The 24,043-nt window shown below is 36.4% G+C and overlaps 1 protein-coding gene across 1 annotated transcript in view; it reads right to left on the reverse strand.

Moving 5' to 3' along the window:
• Positions 1-24,043, reverse strand: part of LOC132196037 (uncharacterized) — a 191,130-nt gene that overhangs the window by 115,193 nt on the left and 51,894 nt on the right. Inside the window, exon 4 of the mRNA XM_059618419.1 lies at positions 1,273-1,390. Within this exon, the coding sequence (XP_059474402.1) occupies positions 1,273-1,390 (118 nt within the window). The remainder of the gene's footprint in view (positions 1-1,272; positions 1,391-24,043) is intronic.

The following is a 24,043-nucleotide window of genomic DNA, read 5'->3' on the forward strand; positions in this document are numbered from 1 at the left end:
GAAGACGACGAAATCCAAAATTTACAATAATACTGTATATTAACGTTTTTCATAAATCTTGGCTGGGAATGTAAATTTACTATAAAAGATTTAATTATCTTTGAATAAAAAATCCATTTAAAAGGGAAAAATGATATCATCTTCAGAGTTAGTGACTAAACTATGCAAGAAAAAACTTTTATTTGTTTTATTTATATATGTCAATAATTTCTTAAAATACTAAAATTAATTCAAAATTCTTATTACATTATACTCACAATTTCATAATTATAATGAATATAAATAAATAATTACCGTTTTAGATAATCTAAAATCAATTCTGATACAATTTGTTTAAAATCCTAGGGAATTTTTGCCCTGGCATGCTTTGCTTTATCATTGACATAATTGCAATCTTTTATTTTTTTAAATACTAAATAAAATTTGAATGCAAATTTATTTATTGTCACTGCGAGAAAAATCAAGAAAATTCTAAAACCACCAAAGCAGAACATTTTTCTAAAATTGTCCCGTTTGACAAACTTTTAACTTTTCCTTTGATCCGCACCGGCTGTTTGTATTCTCCACAAAAACGAAAAAGAGGAAAAGGACTTGCGGCGAGACATGAACATACACGCAAAATTTCTCTCTCATTATTATTTGTGAAATCCTTGCCACAGAGCAAATGGCCAAAAATGCTTGAGAATTAAAAAGCCCTGCGGCCGCGGGTGGGTCTCGCCGGCGCTTTGATATCTGGTAATTAGTCGGGCCGGCTTGTTTGAGGCAAAAGGCACTTGTGCTGCGCGCGGAGCAGCAGAGGCAGTTTGTTCTGTTCTTGAGGCGGAAAGCATAATTAGGGACATTCGTAATGGACCCGCGTCCGATATTAATTAAATGAATTCACATTTAAGCCTCAAAAAGGTGAAAGTCCATTTTTAATCCGCAAAAACTTTTCTTATGGCATAGGGAGGGTTGTGGATTATAAACCTGCAAAAGTTGAAAGCATCGTCGGCTGAATCCTTGGCCGCATCAAAGCGACAATATCACAAAGGTGCGCGGTTGCGGAGACTAAGATTTCTAAATAATTGCAAACACACATCTCTGTGAGAGAAGGACGACTAATGGTTGGCACAAAGGGCCGCCCTAATAGGCTGGCGGGCGCACAAAGGCTCGTCTTACGCCCCATGTATTGTTAATACACTTAAGTGCAGTGCCGGCCTCGAGCGCGATTTGACGCCCAAAGCGGAAGCTGCCTCGAAATCACCGCAGTTAATTAATTAATTATACGCTCACCTGTCCGGGTAGAGTGACAACTTGGGTTCGGGGAAGGCGCCCGTGGCCAGACAGCTCACGTTGACGAGGCCTTCGCGAGGGCCGCGGCTGTGCCACACCTCAAAGCGCTTCTCAGGAGCTGAAACAAATGCAAAGCACGGTCAAATTTGCAGGTAGACATTTATTTAAATTATTACAGATATGGTCATAATACATAACTATTGGATAAAAATCCATTATTAATTAAAAATTATTATATTTAATGAATAAATTGAGGGTTTGTTTATTCCTTTAAACTGCAAAAAAAAATCATAATAATGTTTGGGTTCAAGACCAATAAATAAAATAATTTAATTTTAAAGATTTAAAACAAGGAAAAATGAAATTATAGTTAATATTTGTTCTAAAAGAGCTAATATTGTTTAGTATGAAGTTAAAAAATTGGTTAATTTTAATAAAAGTATTAAATTTGAAAAATAAAAAATTGAATTCGAAGAAGTAATAGTATAAAACTGATTGTAAAAATCGGAAAAATGATTATTTTTCACCATATAATATATTTATTCATTAATCAATTTTAGTTATTTTATATCCTCACAATCAGTATATAAAATTCTCCATTCCGTAACTAAAAATCTAAAATTACTGCCAAAAATTTTCATTTTAAGATAGTATTATAGCTACATTTTCAGCATCAGCCAAAACCTTTGATTTGAAGGTGAGAAACCTCCAAATTGGTCATAGAGGGGTTTCGGTTCGCCCTCATTTTATTCGCGATCAATTTGTTTGGCGGCAGACTTAGCAGCTTCCTGGTCTGGGTGCCTGCACGCGCACCGACTTCATTTGCTTAATTGGTTCGAAAGGGGTGCGTCTGGTCACGGTATGGATAACCAGCTGGCCGATTGAGCTGTTCGAGATGATTTGGGGTTTCCTCGCCGCGTGCGTGTGGCGTTCAACTTTTGGTCTATCTCGAATTGAGTCTTAAAAGATAGGCCTGACGTTTTAATGATCAAAACTTTATTACACTTTCCTGAAATGAGATGATAAATTAAGTCATTATATTTTAGGAAGACGTTCGAGTGTCTTAATTTATTTGCTCTTTAAAAAGCATGACCATAGAGATATTGAAACAACAATATAAATTGAAAAGCTCCCAAATTTGCGTTTTTGGCCATGTTAATTTGCAACCATGGGATTTTTTTAAATTGATTTAATTAAAAAAGGTAATTATTAAGTAATTTCTCACACGAAGTTATAAGTGTTAAATATTGAAGTACAGTTTGTTCTGGTTTGTTCTAATTAATATGTGAGCGTTGATAATTTTATTCATTTCTCGCTAAAAACTTTATTTGATATCCAAATGCATGGGTGAGTTTGTAGAATTCAAACGTGCATGAAATATAATTTATTCTTTTGATCCCATCGATATGCATTGTGTTATTGCGAGGGATCATTGATGGAAACTGCGCGCATTGGATCGCAAAATATGAATAGTTGCGTGCTCGGAATTAATCAAATCAATTTGCAGTCAGTGATTCACAATGCTCCATATTCGCTCAGCAAACGTTTGAATTACAAATTAATCTGCTGCGATTGCACAATTCCGCCGCGATCGCCTCCATGCTCACATGTGCATTTAAAAAGCAAGAATGCAATTCCAAAACAAATAGCCGCGAAGTAAAATTTGTGGCAAAGATGTTTGATGAGTTTGAACGGCGCCATTAGTGCTTTTGCAAGCATTAAGTAGGTCAAGCATTTCGTTGAGCTGATTGATTTGCGCTGACGAACGGAGAAGAGATTATGCGTTTTATTTAGATTTCTTATTGATATTGCAAACTTGATAAAAACTGGATTCACGTGTTTCAGGTTATGTCGTTATTGTAAAATTGATTTTCACAAAAGTGAATATTACATTCAAAAAAAGTTTTAGACGGCGAATCTATGAAATTTAAATATCCGCTAGGATTACAGTTTTCAGTCGCATTTAGAAGTAAAAAGAATAAACCTGAACGGCTCATATTTTCAAAAAGAATTTTCCACCACTAAATGGGACTCGAATTGGTGCCATTGGTAGACACACAAAATATACCTCACCACGTCATTCTTTCAAATGTCACTTTATCTACCACAATAATTGGAACACTTCTGGACCAGTTGACATCTGAAATTTTATAAAATGTTCAAATAATGAGCTCTTTTTCTTATTTAAATAAACAGAACACATTTTGAAAAGGTATAGTTTTGATATCTTCAATAATTTTACTAAATAAAATCAATGTTATTAACAAAAAGAATATGTTTAATATTTTATTTACATAAAATTTTCATAAATTTAGTAGTTTTAGTTTGTAAAATAACCACTACTTAAAAATTAATAATAAAGAGCTTATTTTATTGCATTATATTTGTATTGTTTTATCTTTTATTACTAATAAAATTTATTGTATTTTTATACAAATGTCAGATATTACTACTATATCATACTTGATTAGCTCAACATTTCATTTTCATGGGTTTAATTTTGCAGCAATCAGCAGAAACTGTTTTAAACGAGGTTTATCTGTGAGCAGGGTATGGTGTGTGGGAGGCCATCACCGTAGCAGCGGCAGCCGTCAACCGCTTAATTAGTTAATGGCGATCATTTCGCTGAGAGGGTGGTTTTCGTGGCTCTGCCTGTCCACCCCCCGTGATAACGCTGCAAACACGCGCACCTGTTAGTCCGCTTGAGATAGAGGCAGACAAAAAATTATCCGACAAAAACTCATTCATCTCTCGGATTCAATTTCAGTGAATATCGTCGTGGGCAGACAGACCCCTATGCCCTTTTTCTCCTCTCGCACGGCGCGTTATTGTTTAATTAAGCCCTGGGGAGGAGTTGCGGCTTTTTTGCTGCGAGACGCCCGCAGGTGGAAAAATGTGACATGACTCTCGTGTTTCCGTCCCTCGCGCTTTTTGCCATTATCCTGTGCGTGTTCACCTGCGGGCCCCTTTTTGTTTACGTCAAAAATTTCAGCAACAAACTTTCCCGGCAAAAATAGAATTTAATTTTTATTTTTTTACATCATGTCCGAATGTTATAAAAAACTTTCAAGCCCGGCCCTTTTTTGCAAAAGCAGAGGAGGGAATTAGACACCCTTCTTTTGGCCCCACGACTTTTGTGTCACAAGGGATGATGGATTTCAATTATGATACGCCCCCGTGCCCCGCAGCCCTTTTCAATTAAGAGACGCGAAAAACCGCAAGTGCGCTCACTCGTCCTTTTCTCTCGCACAGTTTTTGCCCGCGATTGTATAAATCAAAAAGGTAATTAACATAAAGTCAAAGAGAGAAAGCAAAAAGCCTGTCGGGCTGACCAGTATAAATTCCCACTCGACACGTTTTATCATCATATCTCTGCCGAGCTGCGGTGTGTATATTATTTTATTGCACTTTGCAAAGCCGCGCGCGACGGATGACACAATAATAAATCTGGCGCTGTTACACCCAGCAGCGTTGTCTTTAAATTATTGGCCGACTTAATGCCGCATTATCTTTTTGCTGGCGAGTAATTTATGACCGTAGGGTGTGGAATTAGCGCAAGTAGTACAGAGAGGAAATTAGGTTGTGCAGTACTTTAACTGATAGGGAGCTGGAAAAGGGACAAAAATATTAATCAAGCGCTGTTAAAATATAAAAAGCTAGTTTTTATTTGTTAATTTCTCACATTTCATTTCATTGAAAAATTGAGCATTTGCAAATTTTACATTTTAGGTTCTCCTAATAAAATAAGGATTTTCTATAGAAAGTTTCCTTTTAAAGAGGAACCCAATTAAAATTTCAAGAGAAATCGACTCTTTGAACTCCAAATCAAAGCATTGTGGGTGAAAGATTTGACTCGCTATTATTACTTTTTGCTTTGAAATTGAAACTGATGTAATTTAATCTATTTTTTTTTCTCCACTGATTTTGGTCAGTATACATTTTAAAATAATTGAACTTTCCCTATCTCAAAACTTCAAGAGTAATTATTACCAGCACGCAGTTTAAAATAATATTCAATTGAAATTCATGAATTCTTTGATTTTCTCGTGAGTTACAGGAAACATTTTTTTTCTAACTTTAAGCAGCGTATCGAAACCAGCGCTTTGTCTCGCTCGATCTATGGCAGGAATAACAACGAGACCGTTATTAACAAGGGCGACCGATGCACGTTCGTTGTGCGTTTAACGCTGCTCGGGTTTCTATTATCAACGTTCGTGTTCGCTCAAAATGTAAATATATGAAAATAAAAGCGGCGTCGTTTACTCTGGCAGTGCAGCCCACACACACCCATTCAACGTGAAACGATTCAATATCACGTAATTCACGGCGCCACTGCGACCCCCGACCGCGCGGTGTTATCGCCCTGGTATCAGCGGCGGCTACACATAAAAAGTATAATTAATTACGTTTCATTAGCCACGAATTGCATTAAAACGAGAAGAGAGAATGCGGGGGAGAAGCGTTTGTTTTATACAAAAAAAGAATGAGAGAGTCCCTTTCCGGCGTAATTGGCCGCTTACCTGACATTTAATTCTATCAGCAGAATTATTAAGAGGAAAACTGAAGCCGAGCGGCCCACTTTCCTGCTCGTTATCGTTTTGCCTGAAATAAACGGTAACGGCGAGTTAACTAAACGCGGCACTCAAGGGGGAAACGTATTATGCTCTGAAAGAGATGCGCCTTGTTAGAAGGAAAAAGGTAGCTTTGACCCAAAAAATTGAATAAATGAGATAAATCTAATCATTTTACTACAATTATAATCTGCGTGGAACCATAATAATGATAATACTCAATGTGATTTTGGTGCAAGAAAAAAAATAGGATATAGTAAAAGAATAAAATTGCACATAAATCATTATAGTCCAAAATTGACCAAACTTTAGCTCATATTCTTTTCTGCAGTTAAAATTCGTATCAAAATATGATGAGATTAGCGCTTTATTGATTGTTTACAAAATGTTAAATTCTTCTTATTTTTATAATCCCTCTTCCTTTTTCATGTAAATATTATTTTGGCAATAATATAGAGGGGCAAGATTATTGCTTATAAATATGATTTTATTTTATTAATAATTCTAAATTTTGATGTTCACAACGCAGGAAAAAAAATATAAATTCTTTGATGTAATTTTCTCTCTTGTAACCAATCAAAATTATAATTACACATTATTTAAAACTTATAATAATTATCTAAAAACAATTTTAAAATAAAAGTTAATGTAATTTTAGATTTATTACGCTCAAAATAATTCATTAAAATTGTATACTCAAACTTTCGTTCCAGTTTAAATTGAATAGCGTGAGGCATATCAAATTTCGTTTTGTCCTAATTGAATTTCGTATCGGATTGAATGAATTAAAGATAGGCAGAAGCTGGAAATAAACCTTTCAGATAATGAGAATCGCAGAGAGTGTCTAGATGTGAATTGAAAAATTGATCGCACAGAACGTCGTGCAGCCGAGTCAGTCTGACGTGCGGACACGCGGAGAATATGTGCAGCAGAGATATCGCAAGAGCACAACGGGGCGGAATCCGAATTGTAATAATAACGAATGTTTGTTCAGGCGTTGGTGCTCGGCGGCGGCGGCAGCAGACGGCCGCTCTAATTCAATTTGCATGCATCCTCGTGAGTGGCGCCGGCAGATACATTGATAATCCACACGTGCAAACGGTGTCGGCGTCCAAATCCCCTCCCTCGTCCAAATGCTCATTTATTTTATGAAAATTTTGAAGAAAACAAACACCATTTGTTTCGCAGTTCATGAATGCTTGATGTCAAGGTGCACTCCGGCTTCGGTAATTGAAAATCTAATATTTATGCCGAATGCACGCCGAGTTGTTGGGTGGGTTTGCTGCACGCCGCTCCAGATCAATATTTGATCTCGCTGCCATGCGTGTTTTGCTGCCTCGAGTCGACACACAATCGCGGTCTGTCGAGAATTAGATTTTCCACTATCCCTTCTTTCCAGCCATTAATATAAATTGGAACTGACTATCATTAGATCGAACCACCTCTGGGATAAGGATATTGAAAATTACACTCCAGACATATACTGAATAATTTAGTTTCAATATAATAATATGTTCAAGTGAGTTAAAATAAATTATTAAATAAGGAAATTTTATGAATGAAATAGAACCTATGTTATCTCAACAGCCACAAATCCTGAAGACTTTTCAAGATTTTATTGCAGTCGGAGGAAAAGAAAAGGCGTAAATAACTCACACGTGAAGCGGGCAAACAAGTTTTAAATGATACTTGGATGTGTTTTAGGCTCCACGGTGCTTTGGATTCGACCACGAGCCCAGTAATAAATTTCACCACACACACAGCAAGTGCTATAAAACGGCGGAGAATTGCTCTATATTTTACTTTCCAAAAGACTCTCTTCCATGAATACGTGATATCGTGTAAATAATCCCGCAGAGAATCAATTTCCTCTTATTCGAGACAAAGAGCGGCCAAGCAGTTTCGTGTGTTCGCTCACTTACATGCAGGGCAAAAGAAATGTCTGGGAATTTATACGCGCAGACGTGTAATTTATGAAATGTGAGCTTCGTTTGAAAAATGTAATAATGTAACCTGAAAAAGGACAAAACTTCATTTTGATACAAATTGATGAAGAACAGTGCGGTAAAAAAAAGTATGAATGAAAATTAGCAGAATTTAAAAATAAATCTTTAAATTGATTGAAAATAAATATTTTGACAGACTTCAAACTCACATTCAGGGCAAGGCCAAATTCATATTTTTCATTATGTTCAAATTTCACTTTTAATTAATATCTATTTCAAAAAGCGAACTTGCCATTTGAATATAAAACCATAGTGCCCAGTCCATACTTTGAATTTTAACTAAATGGATTATAATTACCATTACTTAATTAAGGTAAATTTAAGTTTAACTTTAAACTTTTCTTTGACCCCTTTTCCTATTTTTTGCACCTGTGGCTTAAATTTATCTGATATTTTGTTTTCATGACATATTATTCTTCACTGTCTACAATTTTTTTCTTGCTTGGGAATGGCTGCACGTTTTCGTCCTTGTCACTTTTTCAGCGGCCCTGCCTGCGTCCTCGTCCATCACCGGCCGAGAATTTTGGAATTGGGGTCTGTCGGTGGGAATCAAGTCGGTTTGACCTGCAGTGACCTCTGACGGAAGCGATACATCACGCAGGGGACCGCCGCTGCTGACATACCGCGAACAACAAGCCAGCGACACACACGAGGATATTGTTTAATCACGCGACCCTTTTTATTAGGCGAACATGCACTTTATACCTGGTGTGTGTAGCACATGTACTTTATCGTGTGCCTCTCTCACGAGAGCTTTGGAATTAAGTTTCGCCTTGATAACCGTGCAATAAAGCAACATTGCCCGCAGACGCTAGATATTATGCAACCGTTGTGACAAACGAGCAGCTCTGTCTGCAAGTGAGTGATTCACTTCTCGGATTCACCCTTTGCAATATGGAATGTACGCTTTTCTCCATGCAGATGAGTTTCGCAATATAATATTTTTACTTCGAGACGCGCGCATACACTACTTTTATTGAAGGTAATAAATTTATATTTAATGGCAACCAATGTTGGAAATTTAACGACTCTATTATTTGGGCAATAAAATCTGCTGCTCGCTTAAGAGCAATAAGGAGCGCACTCATCGTGCTCATTGCCTTTAACGGCGGCACTGACTTTCTTCTTGTTTTTATATCGAGCACTCGCGATTTCGGTCATAAATAGAAGAATATTTATGGATTACATAAAAAATTTTGAGGACTTGAGTCATAAATTTTCATACCCTGCAGTCAAAGTTGAGCTAAATTGAATTTTCCCTGATATTATGCAAAAAAATGATAAGAAATTGTATACAAAGTAAAAAATTTCAATCTTATATTTTGAAAATTCAGCAACAAAAAATAATTTACATAATAGTATAATCTAAAGGGCATATATTTTGTATTTATTAAATCTGTTTGAAAAGCACCTAGAAAAAGAATTGAACTGCTCAGTATGCCAGATTAAAAAATTGGTTTAATTGAAAAGACGGTTAGTGTTAAAAAATTGCAAAAATATAGTTAATATTGCCAATAACGATACAAAAATTATTTGTAATACGCGACATTATTAAATATTTTCTTGCGATTTTCTTAATATTGCTCCTGAAGTGAAATAAAAGTTTCTATTAAACTAAAAAGTGAAGTTTTTTTCTTATTTTTTATACATCTTCATGAAAACGGAAGAAACTACCTGTTTTTTTCTTGACGAAATTCAAACTACTTGCAATTCCCCAATTAGCTGAGATCCGAAAAGCCCTTCAGGGACTTTAATTCCGGGGGCAATAATGGAAGCCCTGCTACTTCAAGTGCAAACGGCCCACGTGGGGAGATATCTAATCGAAATTGCGACAAAAGAACGCCGAGACAAAACCGCCCCTGTCTCCTCAAAGCGAGCAATCACATCTCTACTCCAACTTGGCGCTGGATTTCATCAGATATCAGGAGGAATTCGTCCGACGACCCGAGGGAGCCAGATTGCCGGCTGATAATTGTGCATCAACCCTCTCTAGCTTTTATTGCACTGCGCTAGCAATCAATGCGGCGGAAGAGGGATAAATTACCAAAAGAAATTCATGAAATATTTACGAGGGAATAAAAAATTGAATTAAAAAATTCCCACTAGAGTGATTTTTATCATTGCGGTTTTTGCACGAGTTGACATTAATTTATTGTAACTTTTGAGAAAAGTCGACGCATTTATTACATTAACACCTCCTTCGGCCAGTCTTAAACTCGTGCGCGCGATACTTTCTTTCGACTTGACTGCTGGGGGGACAAAAAGAGACCCGCACGCGAGGTGTGCGCCGACGAAACGCGACCGGGTCACGATAGGTGCGGCCGCGCGAGTAATGTCAGCGCCCCTGCATCAGATACGCAGCCCCGATTACTTTTATCTTATCGCCGGCAATGAATCGGCAGCACGTCTTGTAATGCCCACCGTTAATATACGCGCCGAGATGATTTAGAGTGGGATGCACACAAAGGCTGTCGCTGCGAGATAAACTTTTGCTCAATGTACTCACGAGTGCTTTTAATCCGGAAGAAAAGGAAATTTATTGCGCGGCTCTCGCGCCGAGTTCATAAATTGTGCTCGGCGAGAGAGGGACATAAAATTTTTCTTACCCAAGCGAAATATTGACGGCGTGAGAGCAGAAATAAAGAAAGAATGAAAGATTTCTCTCAGGATAAGTGGCGCAATAAAAGCGCTTTAAAAGAGAAGTTTGTTTAAGGTGGTAGTGATTTGGCGAACTGGATCTTAAATTATCTCGCAAAATAGCTGTCATGAAATTCATTTTAATGGTGTTGAAAAATGCATTGAGGATGTTTGATCCGAACGTAAAAAATCATTTTTTTCCAGAGCATTCTGGAAAGCAAAAATAAATGTTTTTAACAAAGTATTTCTCCTAAAACTTTAATCTGCACAAAATCACAACAAATTTAAGATTTTTAATTTATATTCTTAAATAATATTTCTATCATATGTATCATATATGATACTGTAGAGAATATCTTGGATAATAATTAAAATTTTGCATTTTTTTTAAGATTAAATATTAGCACGCCTGCCGCAGTTAATAAATCAACATACATACATTTTTTGCCTCACGCAATGATGATAATTTTAAAGACCTAAATTATTTATTTATTTATATCTTGTAAAATCATGTCCTTTTTGTAAAATACGTTTCTTTTTCTTTTTCAGTAATGAAGTTGGTAAAATGTTTTATCAACTAATGGACTCTTAGTTTGTATGAAATTGAATGACTTTTGCTGATTGAAACCTGATTGCCTCTGAGCTCTTTATCAAGGCTAATTACGCGAATCGCCACGTTTTCGTTCGGCGGGGGAAAAACACTTCGCCTTCTCTTTTCTTTTGCTAATCAACGCCTGCGATCTAAAAAGTCTAGCCGGAGTCTAATGACGTTGCCAATCTACTTTCAGGCTGCAACTTGCATCATTAAGGGCCTCGCCTTTTGCTGCTAAAACAGCCGTGGAATGAAATCATTGCGAGCGGCACCACTTTCCCGATTGACTTAATGCCCGGTCGTGCGCAGGCAGGCCGACGGTATTAGCACTCGACGTGGCGATAAGGCAGAGCCAGCGAAAACACTTACTTTTTACAACCGAGTGCGCGAAACTTAATAAAAGTAAATGAAGCTCGCTCGCTTTCTTTGCCAACGTATTTTCACTCTCACTCGGCACAGCAGTTAATTAAACAAATAGCGCCTGTCACAAGAACGTAAATATGATGTTTCGGCGAGACATGGTTTCGGAATTATAGAGAGCGTTTTACGACTCGCTTCATTTCATCTCCTCTCAAATGAAAGAGTCTGTCTCTGGCCACTTGTGCGAAATGAGTCTCGTCTGTCGCCACCGACTTCGCTCCAGGGACCTTCTGTTCCGCTAATGAGGCGTTTTGTCGCAAAATGAATTTGCTTTTTTGTCCGTCTGCACGTTCAATGTTTGCAATCGGCGCAAAAAAAATTGAAAGCGTCTTCGTTATGGTCGGACGAAATGAGCTCCGGTAAAAGTTATTGATTGGAAGGACAGTCAGTCAAAATGACGACGAACATAAAAAAAAATATTAGAAATTTACACAGTTCCTCGTAAGAAACGCTTTTAATATATTATGTGTATAGTAATAATAATTAAAATCATTTGTATAATTTTTTTTAAGAGTTTCTAAAGGTTTGCACAAAAATTTAGCCTGCTTTTGGTGAGAGGGACAAAATTATTTCAAAGTTTTAATTTTACAAAGGAGATAGAAAATAATTTTCTGATAGGCAGAGCTAAACAGAAATTAGCAACAGATAAATTCATTTCGTAGCCATGCATGCTTGCAGTTGCTCAAAATAGGTGCCAATCAAAAATTATAAATTGAGTATGCTAATATGAATGCATTTCGTTGAAATAAACATGAGGAAAAACACGAAGGAACAAAAATATTAATCTTATTAAATTCATGTTGTAGCTTATTGTGGCTGTAAAATATATAATTTTTTGGCATTTGTTTGTTGGTTAAAAAATGATTTTAAGAAATATAAATTAAGAAAAAATGAACTTGTAAAAAAAAAACAAGTAAAAATTATACCGAAACTTAAAAAAATTATTTAAATATAATCAATAAAAAAAGGTGATAAAAATATATAAAAAGATATAAAAGTTAATTTTAAAAATTAACTTTTTATTCTTATAGTACACAATTCATTATTCTTTTCATGTTTTCATCAAATATCAAAATTAGAATATTTTTAAAATAAATTAAGCCAATTATCAAAATGTGAGTCCTGAAATTTATGAAAGTTAATCAATGCAAGATAAATATTTATTTAAAATTGTTTCTGTTAGGAAGCTTTTTATCCACTTGTCATGTAAAACATTGAAAAGCGTTCCTGCACGAGGGCTGTGAGCACCAGCTGGAGTGAGGGTGGCTGCTGCAGTCTACAAATAAATCAAGCAGGTGCTCGGTAATGAAATGAAATTGAACAGTGGCACGACGAGTATAGTAGTGCAGCGCGGTTTTCCATGATGTAAGCCACACGCGCATCGCACACACCCACATCCTACGTCGTAGTGTGCAAAACCACGCCATGCATGTGCGGGGGTTGTTTGGTCTGTCTGCACTTGGGCCGGGTAACGGAATTTAATTAAAATTGAAATTTACAAACATCGATTTTCGTAATTAATTGTGTGTAATTCACAACTTGCTCTTCAAAATTGTTAATAAAAAGGTGAAAATTGTTTCGAGTTTTCCAAACTCGACTAACTAAGTAAGAGTTTTTTCCACTGTTTTTAGGGGTGCGTTTCACACACGAGTTTGCATGACGCCACGCCATAACGTTAACACGCCCGCCATTATTCTCGAATGTGTATCATGAAAGCAGCAGCCGTGCCCAGTGGGGAGCTTTCCTCCTTTCTATATTAAACTAACTTGGTTTCCACACGATTCAATTTGGCGTCTGCCCTCGTCCGACACAACAAAACAAATCCAGCCCCCTGATAGTTTATCGTATTGCATCAGAAAGACGAGCTGCTTTCATGCCAAATGAGACTTCTTGGTGTCGTCCGCTCGAGTACTAGATTGGGAGTTATGCTCTTTGAATCACCACCCATTGCCGTATAAACAAACGACCCTAGGGTGGTTCAAAATTCGTGAACAGATTATTGCACGGTTGAGAAAACACGCAAATAAAAGGTTTACAGTAGTGACACTTTTCCCCTGATAAAAAAAACAGCCTGGAATTAATTGTTGTGATAATTTTTCTTAGCGTCAGCATTTTTTTGTAGATGCGAATTTCACGGAGACTTCATAAGAACAATTGAATGTATAAGGCGAAATGAATTGTTGAACATTTTTGTATTATGGAAATTTTCTAAAATAATTTCATCCTCAAACTTAGCATGATAAAAATATATAAAATTTTCACCAAAGTAAGTTCATATCACCTCAATTAAATTGGAATCAAAATAGACATCAACATTTGCAAACTTCAAAAGTGCTGTGAATAATTCAAATAAAATTATTTAAAATATTTAAAAATAAATATTAAATAATTTTTAAAAAGCTTAAAATAAAAGTTATTTTTAATTCATTAAAATTAGTTCTATTTTTCCCCGTCCTTGATAAATTTTTAAAATTCATTTAGATTTTTTTATCCATTTAATATATCCACTTTTGGGTTTTATTATTAATTAATGCAGGTTTTATTGGAGTCTTTAATAATGAGAATTCACATTTTTAATTTCATCATGAAAATGAAGGTTAATTGGCAATATAAAATATTTATAACCGCACCTGAACATACAAAAACACAATCAATTTTACATTGTGTTGACAACGAAAGTTTGAATTAGATTTATTTTTATTTTATATGCACATTCAACCTACACGCAATTGAAACAATAAATAAGGAAATAAGAACAGCCGCAGCCTGAGGGATCTTGGCGGAGCTTTTGAAAGCTTTGACCCGTGCATGTGCTTGCAGAAAGTGCGATTCCCGGGGCGTTTGCTTTTCATTCGTTTCCAAGCAAACCGAGCCGCCACGCTCGGAAAGGTGGAAAAATTTCAAAATCCACACATGCTAAAAAGATAAAAAGCCGAAAGGGTTCTAGCCACGCTTTCTCTCTTGTGTGATGAAACGTTTTTCACGTCGGCCGACAGTCATCTTTTGCACGTTCTAAAATAAATCTTGGGCCGAGCGAGAGCAGCCGAGCCTGCCGCTTTTTCCTCTCTGATATTTGCTTTTAGTGCGCGCGCTAAACCAACATCCCAGTCGACGAATGAGCGAGATGGAGACTTTTGTTGACTTTGCACAGATAATATGTGTGCCGCTGTAAAATTGTATTGCCATAATATGTATTATATGCTGCGAAAATAAGGGGCCGCGTTGTGATGATGATGATGAACGCACACAAAAAAGAAAAGGCTGTCTTACAATGTGCCGACATTTTTCCTATTTGCTCTGACTGAAAATATATATATAAAAAAAAATGATGTCAAACAAACGGGAGAGAGAATAAGGAAGGAAAAATCAACAAGGGTTGCCCATTATTCGCACCCTCTGCTCCCCGCACTGCCTCCGGTGAATGAGTAATGAGGGGCTCGCGCAATTTTTTTTAATGTGCCTCCCGAAAAGGGCTTTTGTTGGGGAAAAAAAATACGGCCTTTGTTTGCTCAGCAGGTGAATTACTCCTTCTTGCACTCGCGCTGCAAAACACTGTACAAATGGAATTAATGGGCCGGCTGTTAAGAGCTGGAAAAATACACACTTATCGCACCCAGCGTTTAATTGAGATTGAAATCGATCGCTTATTTTTCTCCTGTTTCGACTGCGAGACCGTTTCATTCAATCAGAACAGTACGACCAAGTGCCGGTTGCCACGCAATATCATAAAACAACGCACATAATAAGTTTCTTCGGCTGTACAACCAAAAGTTAAAGGAGTGATTTTGCGATAAAAATATATTCTATTTAACAAAATCAGATCAAGTTGGGTTAATTATGGTTCTTATGTAAACTTTCCGTGTGTTAAATGAAACTAATGACACGAAAATGTTTGTTTCCATACATTGCAGATTGCAGGTAACAGAAATGTTCTCTGACTTAGACTCTGGACTATTTTTGCATTCTTGGAACCAAAGTTTAAAAGGAAGGAAAATTACAATTATTTTTTGTATATGATTCACAGGGATGGCAAAACTGGCCAAAAATATAATTTTAGAGTCATTCGAGTGAGCTTTTCAACTCTTTGAGGCTTGATCTTTTTAATATTGTATGTTTAAAATTTAAAGACACATAAGAATTATTCAATTAATTACAGGCATCTAAAGGGAGGGTGATATAGATTTATAACTAAATTCCTTGTTGACATCTATCAAACAAATATTTATATTTTTGTTAAAAAGTTCTTTACGTAATTTTTATGATTAGCATTTTTTATAGCAAAGAAAATATTGGAATGGAAAAAATTAACAGATATTATAAAAATAAAAACATAATATAATATTTAATTTAAAATAGACGAAGAAAAATCTCGTAAAACTCAATATGCATGAGAGAGGTGAAATAACCTATTATTTCAAATTAACGCTGTGAATAAAGGCTTAGCTGTACTTTACGATTTGGCACGTTTGACTGCCTTATTAATTAATAACTCCTCGGGTCTGAGTAATAACCGCAATTAGATTGAGCAGAGTAAGATATCAGGGGTGTGCTGTTAACGTGGCGTGCATTAAACCTGCCAGCGTGAATGGAAAAATTACCATTCACATGCACGGCGTCGGGAAGTGGTGCCGACCGACCGAAGAGAGCTTTTCCAGCGCAATGCGTTACCAGTGCTAATAAATATTTCAATGGTGAGGCTCTTACTTAATATGGTAGTCGGCTTATTGTGCTCCCCGCTACTTATTACAATATAATGGCGCGCCAGCGTAATAAAGCCCCGTTTCGCATATACCGAGAGAGAAAGAGCAGATTTATAGACGTGACTTAATTAAGGCATAATGCAGGGGTGTGTGTGTGTGTATGAAAGGGTGCTTTTTCAAGAGCATGAAACGGCAGGAATTCGCGCGCAGATTAATTTGACAGTCTCTTGTCACAATCGCCGCCCACCAGACAAAAGACCCAGTCGATTAGGCGCGAGACACGCAGAGAAATTTGTTCATGGACAAAGCCAGCTCGAATTAGATTCCCACGATGTCACAAGAACAATAATCAAGCAAGAGTTTCAATCATTAATTTCAAACAATATTAAACTCAATGAAATTAACAAAGAAATGAAGGAGATGAAATATGAGGCAAAAAGTAGATATTTTCTTCAAAAAGGCAAATTTTTAAGCTCAAATACAAACATTAAAAACTGTTCATTTATTTGTACAAAATAAAATGATAAGCTTCAAGTTTGTAATAAAATTTAATAGTACAAAAGTGGAAGCAGGAAAATAATAATTAAGTAAAAAAAATATTTAAATATAAAAAAGTCCAGGAATCTCAATAACGTTGCTTTATTTTATACAAAAATTCTTTTTTTTCCAAACATTATGTGAATCTTCACAAGATAAACTTCTAACAGCAAGCAGATTAAATTTGAGTAAACGATAAATAAATAAACAACAAATATAATAAATAGAAACATGAGGAAATCTTTTATCCACAGTCTACATGACTGTTATCAAATCACTGGCAAAATTTTAAGAAAATTAATAGACCAAAATTCTTCTTTATATTTAAGTTGATGAAAAAGATCTGGTTTTTAGCTTTTTGTTGAAGTAAAAAGTCGTATATTTTTGGCACACGTGACGTCAAAACCTCTTTGGTACACTTGGCAGCACCTGGCGCGAGCCTCGTCATTAGAGCACCTCCGCAGCTGGTGACATTTGCATTGACGACACGTCTGGTGTGTGTCTGTCGGCAGACGGATGGGCTGATTGTGCAGGTGCACATGCGAGAGCAAACGTGGATGTATCACTAATGCTGAGTGTCGCGAATTTCCCCGTGTATTGTATTTCCTGCAGCGCCGCTTTCCATCATGCATAATGCAGTGACGGCAAGAAAGAAAAAGAAGTCACTTTGCTCCTCTCGCGAAGGGTTGATTTAGCGGCGGTGGAAAAAAAATACACACGCCCCGGCAGAGCCAGGCAAAATTGCCGCGTGCGCCCGTAAATTAGTGCGCGCTGCATTTGCGGCTTTTTTGCCAATTTGTTGCGCGCCCCACGGAAAATGAGCTCCCTCGGTGCTATTTTCCGGCTCTGCAACTTTAGGGGGTGCGCGAAATTAGACTTTCAGCCAGCTGACAGAAAGACGCTCTTGCGGTCTGTAAAAAAAGCAGGAATGTAAAGGAGTGCTGGAATATTCTTGGAAATAACTTCATTTTAAGTTGCGAGTTTATTATCTCCACTCTGAATGTAATGTAAAATTTAAGCTTGAAAAGAATATGAAATTCATCATTTTTTTTTTTTATTTATTAATATGTTATTATAATAAAGTGCATAAAAAATGTGAGAAAATGAGTTTCTAATTATAATTGTGGCTAAATTGAAGATAGAAAAAAAATTATATTTGGCTTTAATAGCACCTCCTAATCAATACTTCAGTTTGGGAAAGAAAATTATTGCATCTAAAAATATTTTTGTACCACATCTAGTACTAAACTGATTTTGAATAGCTTATTTATTATTTTCACACGTTTTCCTCTTTATAAAATACATAAGAGTTGAGATAAAATGTATATATTTGAACCATCCGACGTGGAAAATCCGCATTACATCAACGCAATCCGTCGCCTAAAATGACGAGGCCATTTTCCCAGCGGACTTGTTTAATTCTTTTATCTGCCTGCTGCCGGCAAACAAAAAAGGCGACAAATTTCTCTCCATAACAATATAATTCCTTTGTCCGGAGGCGCTCAAATGACGTCCATTGCCCGCCGCACCTTTTGTTGCGAGCCGGATTAGGAAAAACAAACTTAAAAGGGGCTTAGAATGAGCAGCTTGCAAAATTCGCGGTTGAAAAGAAAGCAAGCGGATTTCCTCACGGCAGTCATTTAAACACACACAAAGTTTGTTTGACGTAAGAAAAAGGGCAGATTTTTGCAGCTGCCGCAGACATTAATGAGGACGAAATAATTATTTCAAAGTGCAAAAAAAGTCGACTCATCGCTTTTATAATGATGTCGGCGACCGCGGTTTTGCTGCAGTTCATTATCAAGAGCAAAAGCAAGACTGCTGCCCCTTTTTATTGAACACTGCAAATGCATTCCTTCGTCGATTTAATTCTAAAAGCGACATTTTCACGTGCACGCATTAAATAAGCTGCTTATTTTTGGGCCAAATTCTGGGAAGCATTGTGCTTTGAACGCGTCTTCCTTGATCCGCTCAGTAAAGGATTTTTGAAATATTGCATGTTTTTTGCGTGAGATACTCATCTGGAAAGATTGCTTCCGAAATCCCTGGCCGGACTATCAAAGGAAATTTTCAATAATATTTTATATCTCGGCGGCGGATGAATGTGCACGGGGAGAGTTCTCTGCTTTCAGCGAAAAGGAATTTGGCGCCCAGAGATCTGCACTTTGATAATTCGGGGCGGATTCCAGGGAAAAAGCAGCTGTTTGGCGATTTCTTCGATTTGGAAAGATCCCTTTCAGTCAGCCGTCTTTCGATGCTGAAGGACGGATAACTTTCCTGCTCTCTCCGCACAAATCAAATGTGAAATCTCTTTAAGAAAAGACGCGTGGGTCGTCATTTTGCTACACTCGTCGTCCGCCTTTTTCTTTGGTGAATTTTTGCAACGGTATTTTATTTTTGCATAAAGAAAAGGTTCGGATGAAAAATTTCTTCATTGAAGAACAGTATAAAAGTTCTGTCTCGTGAATATCTAATCAATCAATCAATTTTTAAGTCCTACATTTTAATATATAAATCACAATTAGAATGTTTCAACTGTTAAAAGTTAGTTTCCAGTTTTTTTGTTTGAAAACTAACTTTATTAAAAGTAAATATTTTTGCAAGAAAATAATAGCTCTGATCTTTCAATGTCATTCTCTTTTGTATAATTCAAAATTTGTTACTAGTTTATTTATTTATTTGATTTCATATTGAGATATTAATGTTTCCTAATCAAACTAATAGACTATACATTTCAGTTTTTCATACACGTCTTGGTGTGTAATGAAATAACGAAATAAAAATCTAATATTTATTTGATATTCTCCTTCTGGGAACTTTTAATGAAGAAAATAAGTTACTTTGTACATTTCCGTACGATTTAAAGTGCATATTCTAGATTCCCTTTATTAATTGCAGTTTTTAACACACATTCCCTGGTCTGCAGAGTTTCCTTTGAGCCGTGAAGCAGCAGCACATTTGGCAAAATACATGCCGCAAAATAATAAGAGAAAAGCACTGCGGTAGAAAATCTGCTGTGCATGGTGCAAAGCTGCGGCATCTCCTCCCTCTTTCTCTGGGCGATTCAAAAAGAATAATCTCGTCGGCGGCGGATTTGAAGTTATGATAAGACATGATTATTAAAATAACAAGGCAATTACGTCGTCCTCTCGCGGCGGAACACGGAGGAATAAGATGTTCTGCATTTGAAGACCGCCGAGAGTTTCGTTTTGCGCGAGGAGAGAAAAGGCAGATTAGAGGGGAGCAGTCCGACTTTCTTTGAATTAATTCTCAAAGGGGAGAGATGGATGTGGAAAGAAGAGAAGAAAAGAAGGAGAAGATTCGACGCGATATGAAATAAATTGGCCCAGAAATCGCTTAATTCATCTCTCGGAGGGTCCCCATTCTTTTCGCGCCACCTCTCCTCGGATCAATATTCAATCAAAGAAAATCAACACTTCACACTTTTCGACATTGTGTTAAGAGCGCTCAGGCCCAGGGGCGGCGGCGTGATGGATTTGAAACAAATTCATCGATTTGCAGCGTGATAAACATCAGGGGAGAGCAGGCTGATTTTGCAGAAACAGGGCCGACTACAACGAGGGCCGTGTATGAAAGTCACATTAAAAGAGATTCTTTATAAAATAGATTAAAATTAGTTTAAATTTATAGTTGTCTAATTCAGCTATAGCCTGTAAGACAAACACATCTAATGTGATTTTTGGTGACATCTAAAATAAGGAAAATTAAAATTGGCCAAAATGCAACTTAGAGAGGTGGCGCAAAAACATTAAGTATAGCTGGCAAAAGTCATTAAAATAATTAAATAAGAAACTTTTCTTTAATTACAATATCAAAAGATTTTGATCAAAATTCAATAACAAGTGCTAACGTAATAAGAATATTGATTGATTTCTAAATTATGGAATTAATAATGCATTTATTTGATTTTTTTAGTAACACAAGATTTTACAGTGAAGGGATATTATATTAATAGGAAAATTTATTAATACTAAAACTGTGGGTTGCGAGTTACTTTAATTCTCATTATAATTTATAAAAATTAATACGTGGAATGTGGATCCCTGTATATTTTGACGTTCAATTTATTTTTTTAGAATACAAAACAAAAATTATATTCTCCAATCAAATTCTTTTAACAGATATAAATAAAAAAATTAAAAATAATATCATTTTGTTTGCATAATTTTTATAAATTAGTTTGAAAAAACCAAAGCTTTAAAATAATACATTGGTTTTTTTTAATTCTTGGAAACCTCTTTATCTACTATCCATTAATAATTAACATCATTTATTATTATTATTCATTTATTCTCCATTCAAATACATTGAAAATCAAGTCAACATCAAGTCAATACACAGAATAGAATAATCAAGCCAGTTCGAATGAAGGTCTCAGTCAGCAAGGCAGATTTATGCTTCTTTAATGGCAAGTGCTTTTGATTAAAAAAAATATTTTATCTAGAAATTGTGCCTGAAGCAGCAATAAATTAGATCTGAGGGGTGTGCAGCGGAGAACGCTTTGGGCGTTTGCCGAATTCCGACGAGACGCGGCCAAGATTCGCACAGAACCCAAGTGAGATTTGCATAAAATCCCTGCGCAATAACTTTAATGCCCGGCCAATGCGAATTGAGCAGGGCGGGCCGGCGCTCAAGGGTCACAACGTCGCTTCTAATTGGGGTTAGTGGGAATTTGAGCGAATTTTCCGACCGAATGTTTCCAAGGAAATTTCTCCGCGGCTCTGTTCAAACAGCGGTCCTCCCGGCGGGGCGCTCGTTTTATTGCATCTTCGCCTTGCTAATAAAACGCCTGCTCGCTGCTCCGCGCACTATTGATTCCGTCTTAAAATGATTATACTCGGCAAAAGCCATCTTAAATCCGCCGGCGCGTAATGACACCAGTGTAAAAATTTTATATGCACGCTTGTTTTGTGCTGTAAAAATCGTGCATGTAAAATCTCGCGTAAAGGGAAAGAAGAAAAAATCTGACGCATCTTCCAAAGGGTGGCAACGCGAGGAAATTTGCATTTACAACTTTTCGGCTCGCGGAACACCAGAGGCGAACAAGCCGGTGGGAATATATAAAGAGAGGGTGCGTGTTTAAATCTACCGCCAAAAGACGTCACGTGGAAAATGAAGCAATGTTTATTTTTAGCTCGAGGTATCTTCAGATATGAAAAGCAGTTTCCAATTTTTATATTTAAGAATTAAAATTTATTGAAGAAACAAAAAAGTTAAAAAATTTGATTGCAGAAGTTTTTAGTTGACGAACCCGAATTGAAAGAGATAAATGGAATTTTTATTACTTTTAACACCATGAATTTAAAATTGAAAATAACTTTTTTTGGCTAATTAAAATAAGTTCACTTTCTCTTTAGAATAAAAAGATTATAATTTCCTCTGACTTTGCTATTTGTACTTTAGCCACATTGAAAATATTTGCATGTATGTAGTGATATTTTCACAGCTATAGGAAGTTTTATAAATTTTACTGATACATTATTAGGTGTTAACAAGCACGATTCAAATCGTATTTAATTTCAATTCTTTGTATACTAATAAACTTATCAAGCAATTAATTTTTGAAATTTGACGAAACATTGTGGCCCATATCCAGAGAAACAAATTTAATGAGAGAAGAATTCCACTCATGTAAGAGAAATGCTGAGAGCTATTTTTGGAAATCTATTACCGATTGAGCAAAACGAACACATTTTCTCCGTCAGCTTTTCGGCAGGTTTCTATTTCCAGCCTCGGCCTCCTACGCGTGCGAATCCCTTTTTAATCCAATCTCAAACACCCTCCGTCAAATCCGTGTACACTCTAAATGCATCCGTGCATCTTTCGGCCGGCCGGTCTCTCTCATAACTCGGTTGCGGCTCTTCCGCCCACTCCGGCAGTTTGCGAAGTATGCAAATTCAAAGCGCTCTCGTCGTTTACTGTATGATCCTGGCCGTAATTGAGTTTGTCGGCCAACGAGCGCGAGCGCGAGAGAGAGAGAGAAGATTAGCCGAGGGCTTTGTTGGCTAACGAGCCATCATCTCCCAAGGCAGCTCACACTTACCACTCTCACTCACTCCATCATACGATTTTGTCGCGCCGCCGTTTTCTAACTTAAGACCCCCAGGAGGCCGACTGGCTGCCACTGTTATTCTCATCACCATTTCCGACTGATTTTATTTGCGTGCGCCCCCGCAGCCGACGCTGCCAACACTTTTCTTCTTTTAAAGGGGTCGACCGAAACGCTGCTCCAAAGTTTCCTTCCGTGTAATCGAATTTCCAAGTCACTCCGGTGATTTTCTTTCATTTGCATTAAGTTTCCGTCTATTCTTGGAAAATGGCAGATATTTTACACTAAACTGACAGCAAATTTTTGATTAGAAACGCTGATTTAGGTAGATTAATAAAAAAAAAATTATATTATGCTCCCCTGGAAAGAATGTAGAATAAAGAATTGAAATAATGAAATAAAAATCGGTGATATTTTGAAGTTTGCATAAAGTAATTTTGTTTCTTCTCTATGAAGGACTCTAAATTAAAATAATTGAGGGAAAAAAATAAATCTAGGAAAGAATAATTAAGTTATCAATGCTCACTCCGATGGATGAGGTCTTTTTGATCTCGGAATTATTGCTAGTGTTGGTGCCGTTTTGTCCAACAATTCCCTTTTTTAAATACATTGTTTTCAGTAATTGAATGTAAGCAATGTGGACAAACAAATAACAATAAAAAGAATATAAAACATATTAATTTCTAAATTATGAAGTTTTCTCACAAATAAATTAGATCATAAATCACAGAAAAAAATCATCACTTCAGCTATATACTTGACATTTTGAATAAAAAATGGGCGAAGACATAAAAATCGAGAGAAAAAATAAATATAAACAAATAATAAAATTTCCCAGTTGATGAAACGAAATCTCTCCCGCAATAAAACAGGTAATAGTGAGAGATGATTTATGTTTATAACTTTTTATTTTGAACGCATTAACGACACGGAAAAATAGCTCTGTTTTCTGACCTAAAATCTCAGTCCCTCGCCGATGCTATTTGGAGCAGTGAAAAGCCAAGGCAGTTAAATTTGATACGGTTTGTTCGCCGATTCACATCATTATTCTCCCAGAATAAATCACCGTTCAAACGTGGGCCTTGTTAGTTGCCTGTTCTTTCCCTCGCCGTCTCATTCCGCCTTTTTTTCGGCGGGCCAGTCACGCAGATCGAATTTATTTACGGTTGGAAAATAAAAGCATAAACAAAGGCAGTTGATAAGAAGCCGTTTTTGTTGCCAGGTTTATCTCAATTATT

This window comes from Neocloeon triangulifer, unplaced genomic scaffold, assembly GCF_031216515.1.
Source record: "Neocloeon triangulifer isolate White Clay Creek 2 clone unplaced genomic scaffold, ASM3121651v1 ptg000011l, whole genome shotgun sequence".
NCBI lineage: Eukaryota > Metazoa > Arthropoda > Insecta > Ephemeroptera > Baetidae > Neocloeon > Neocloeon triangulifer.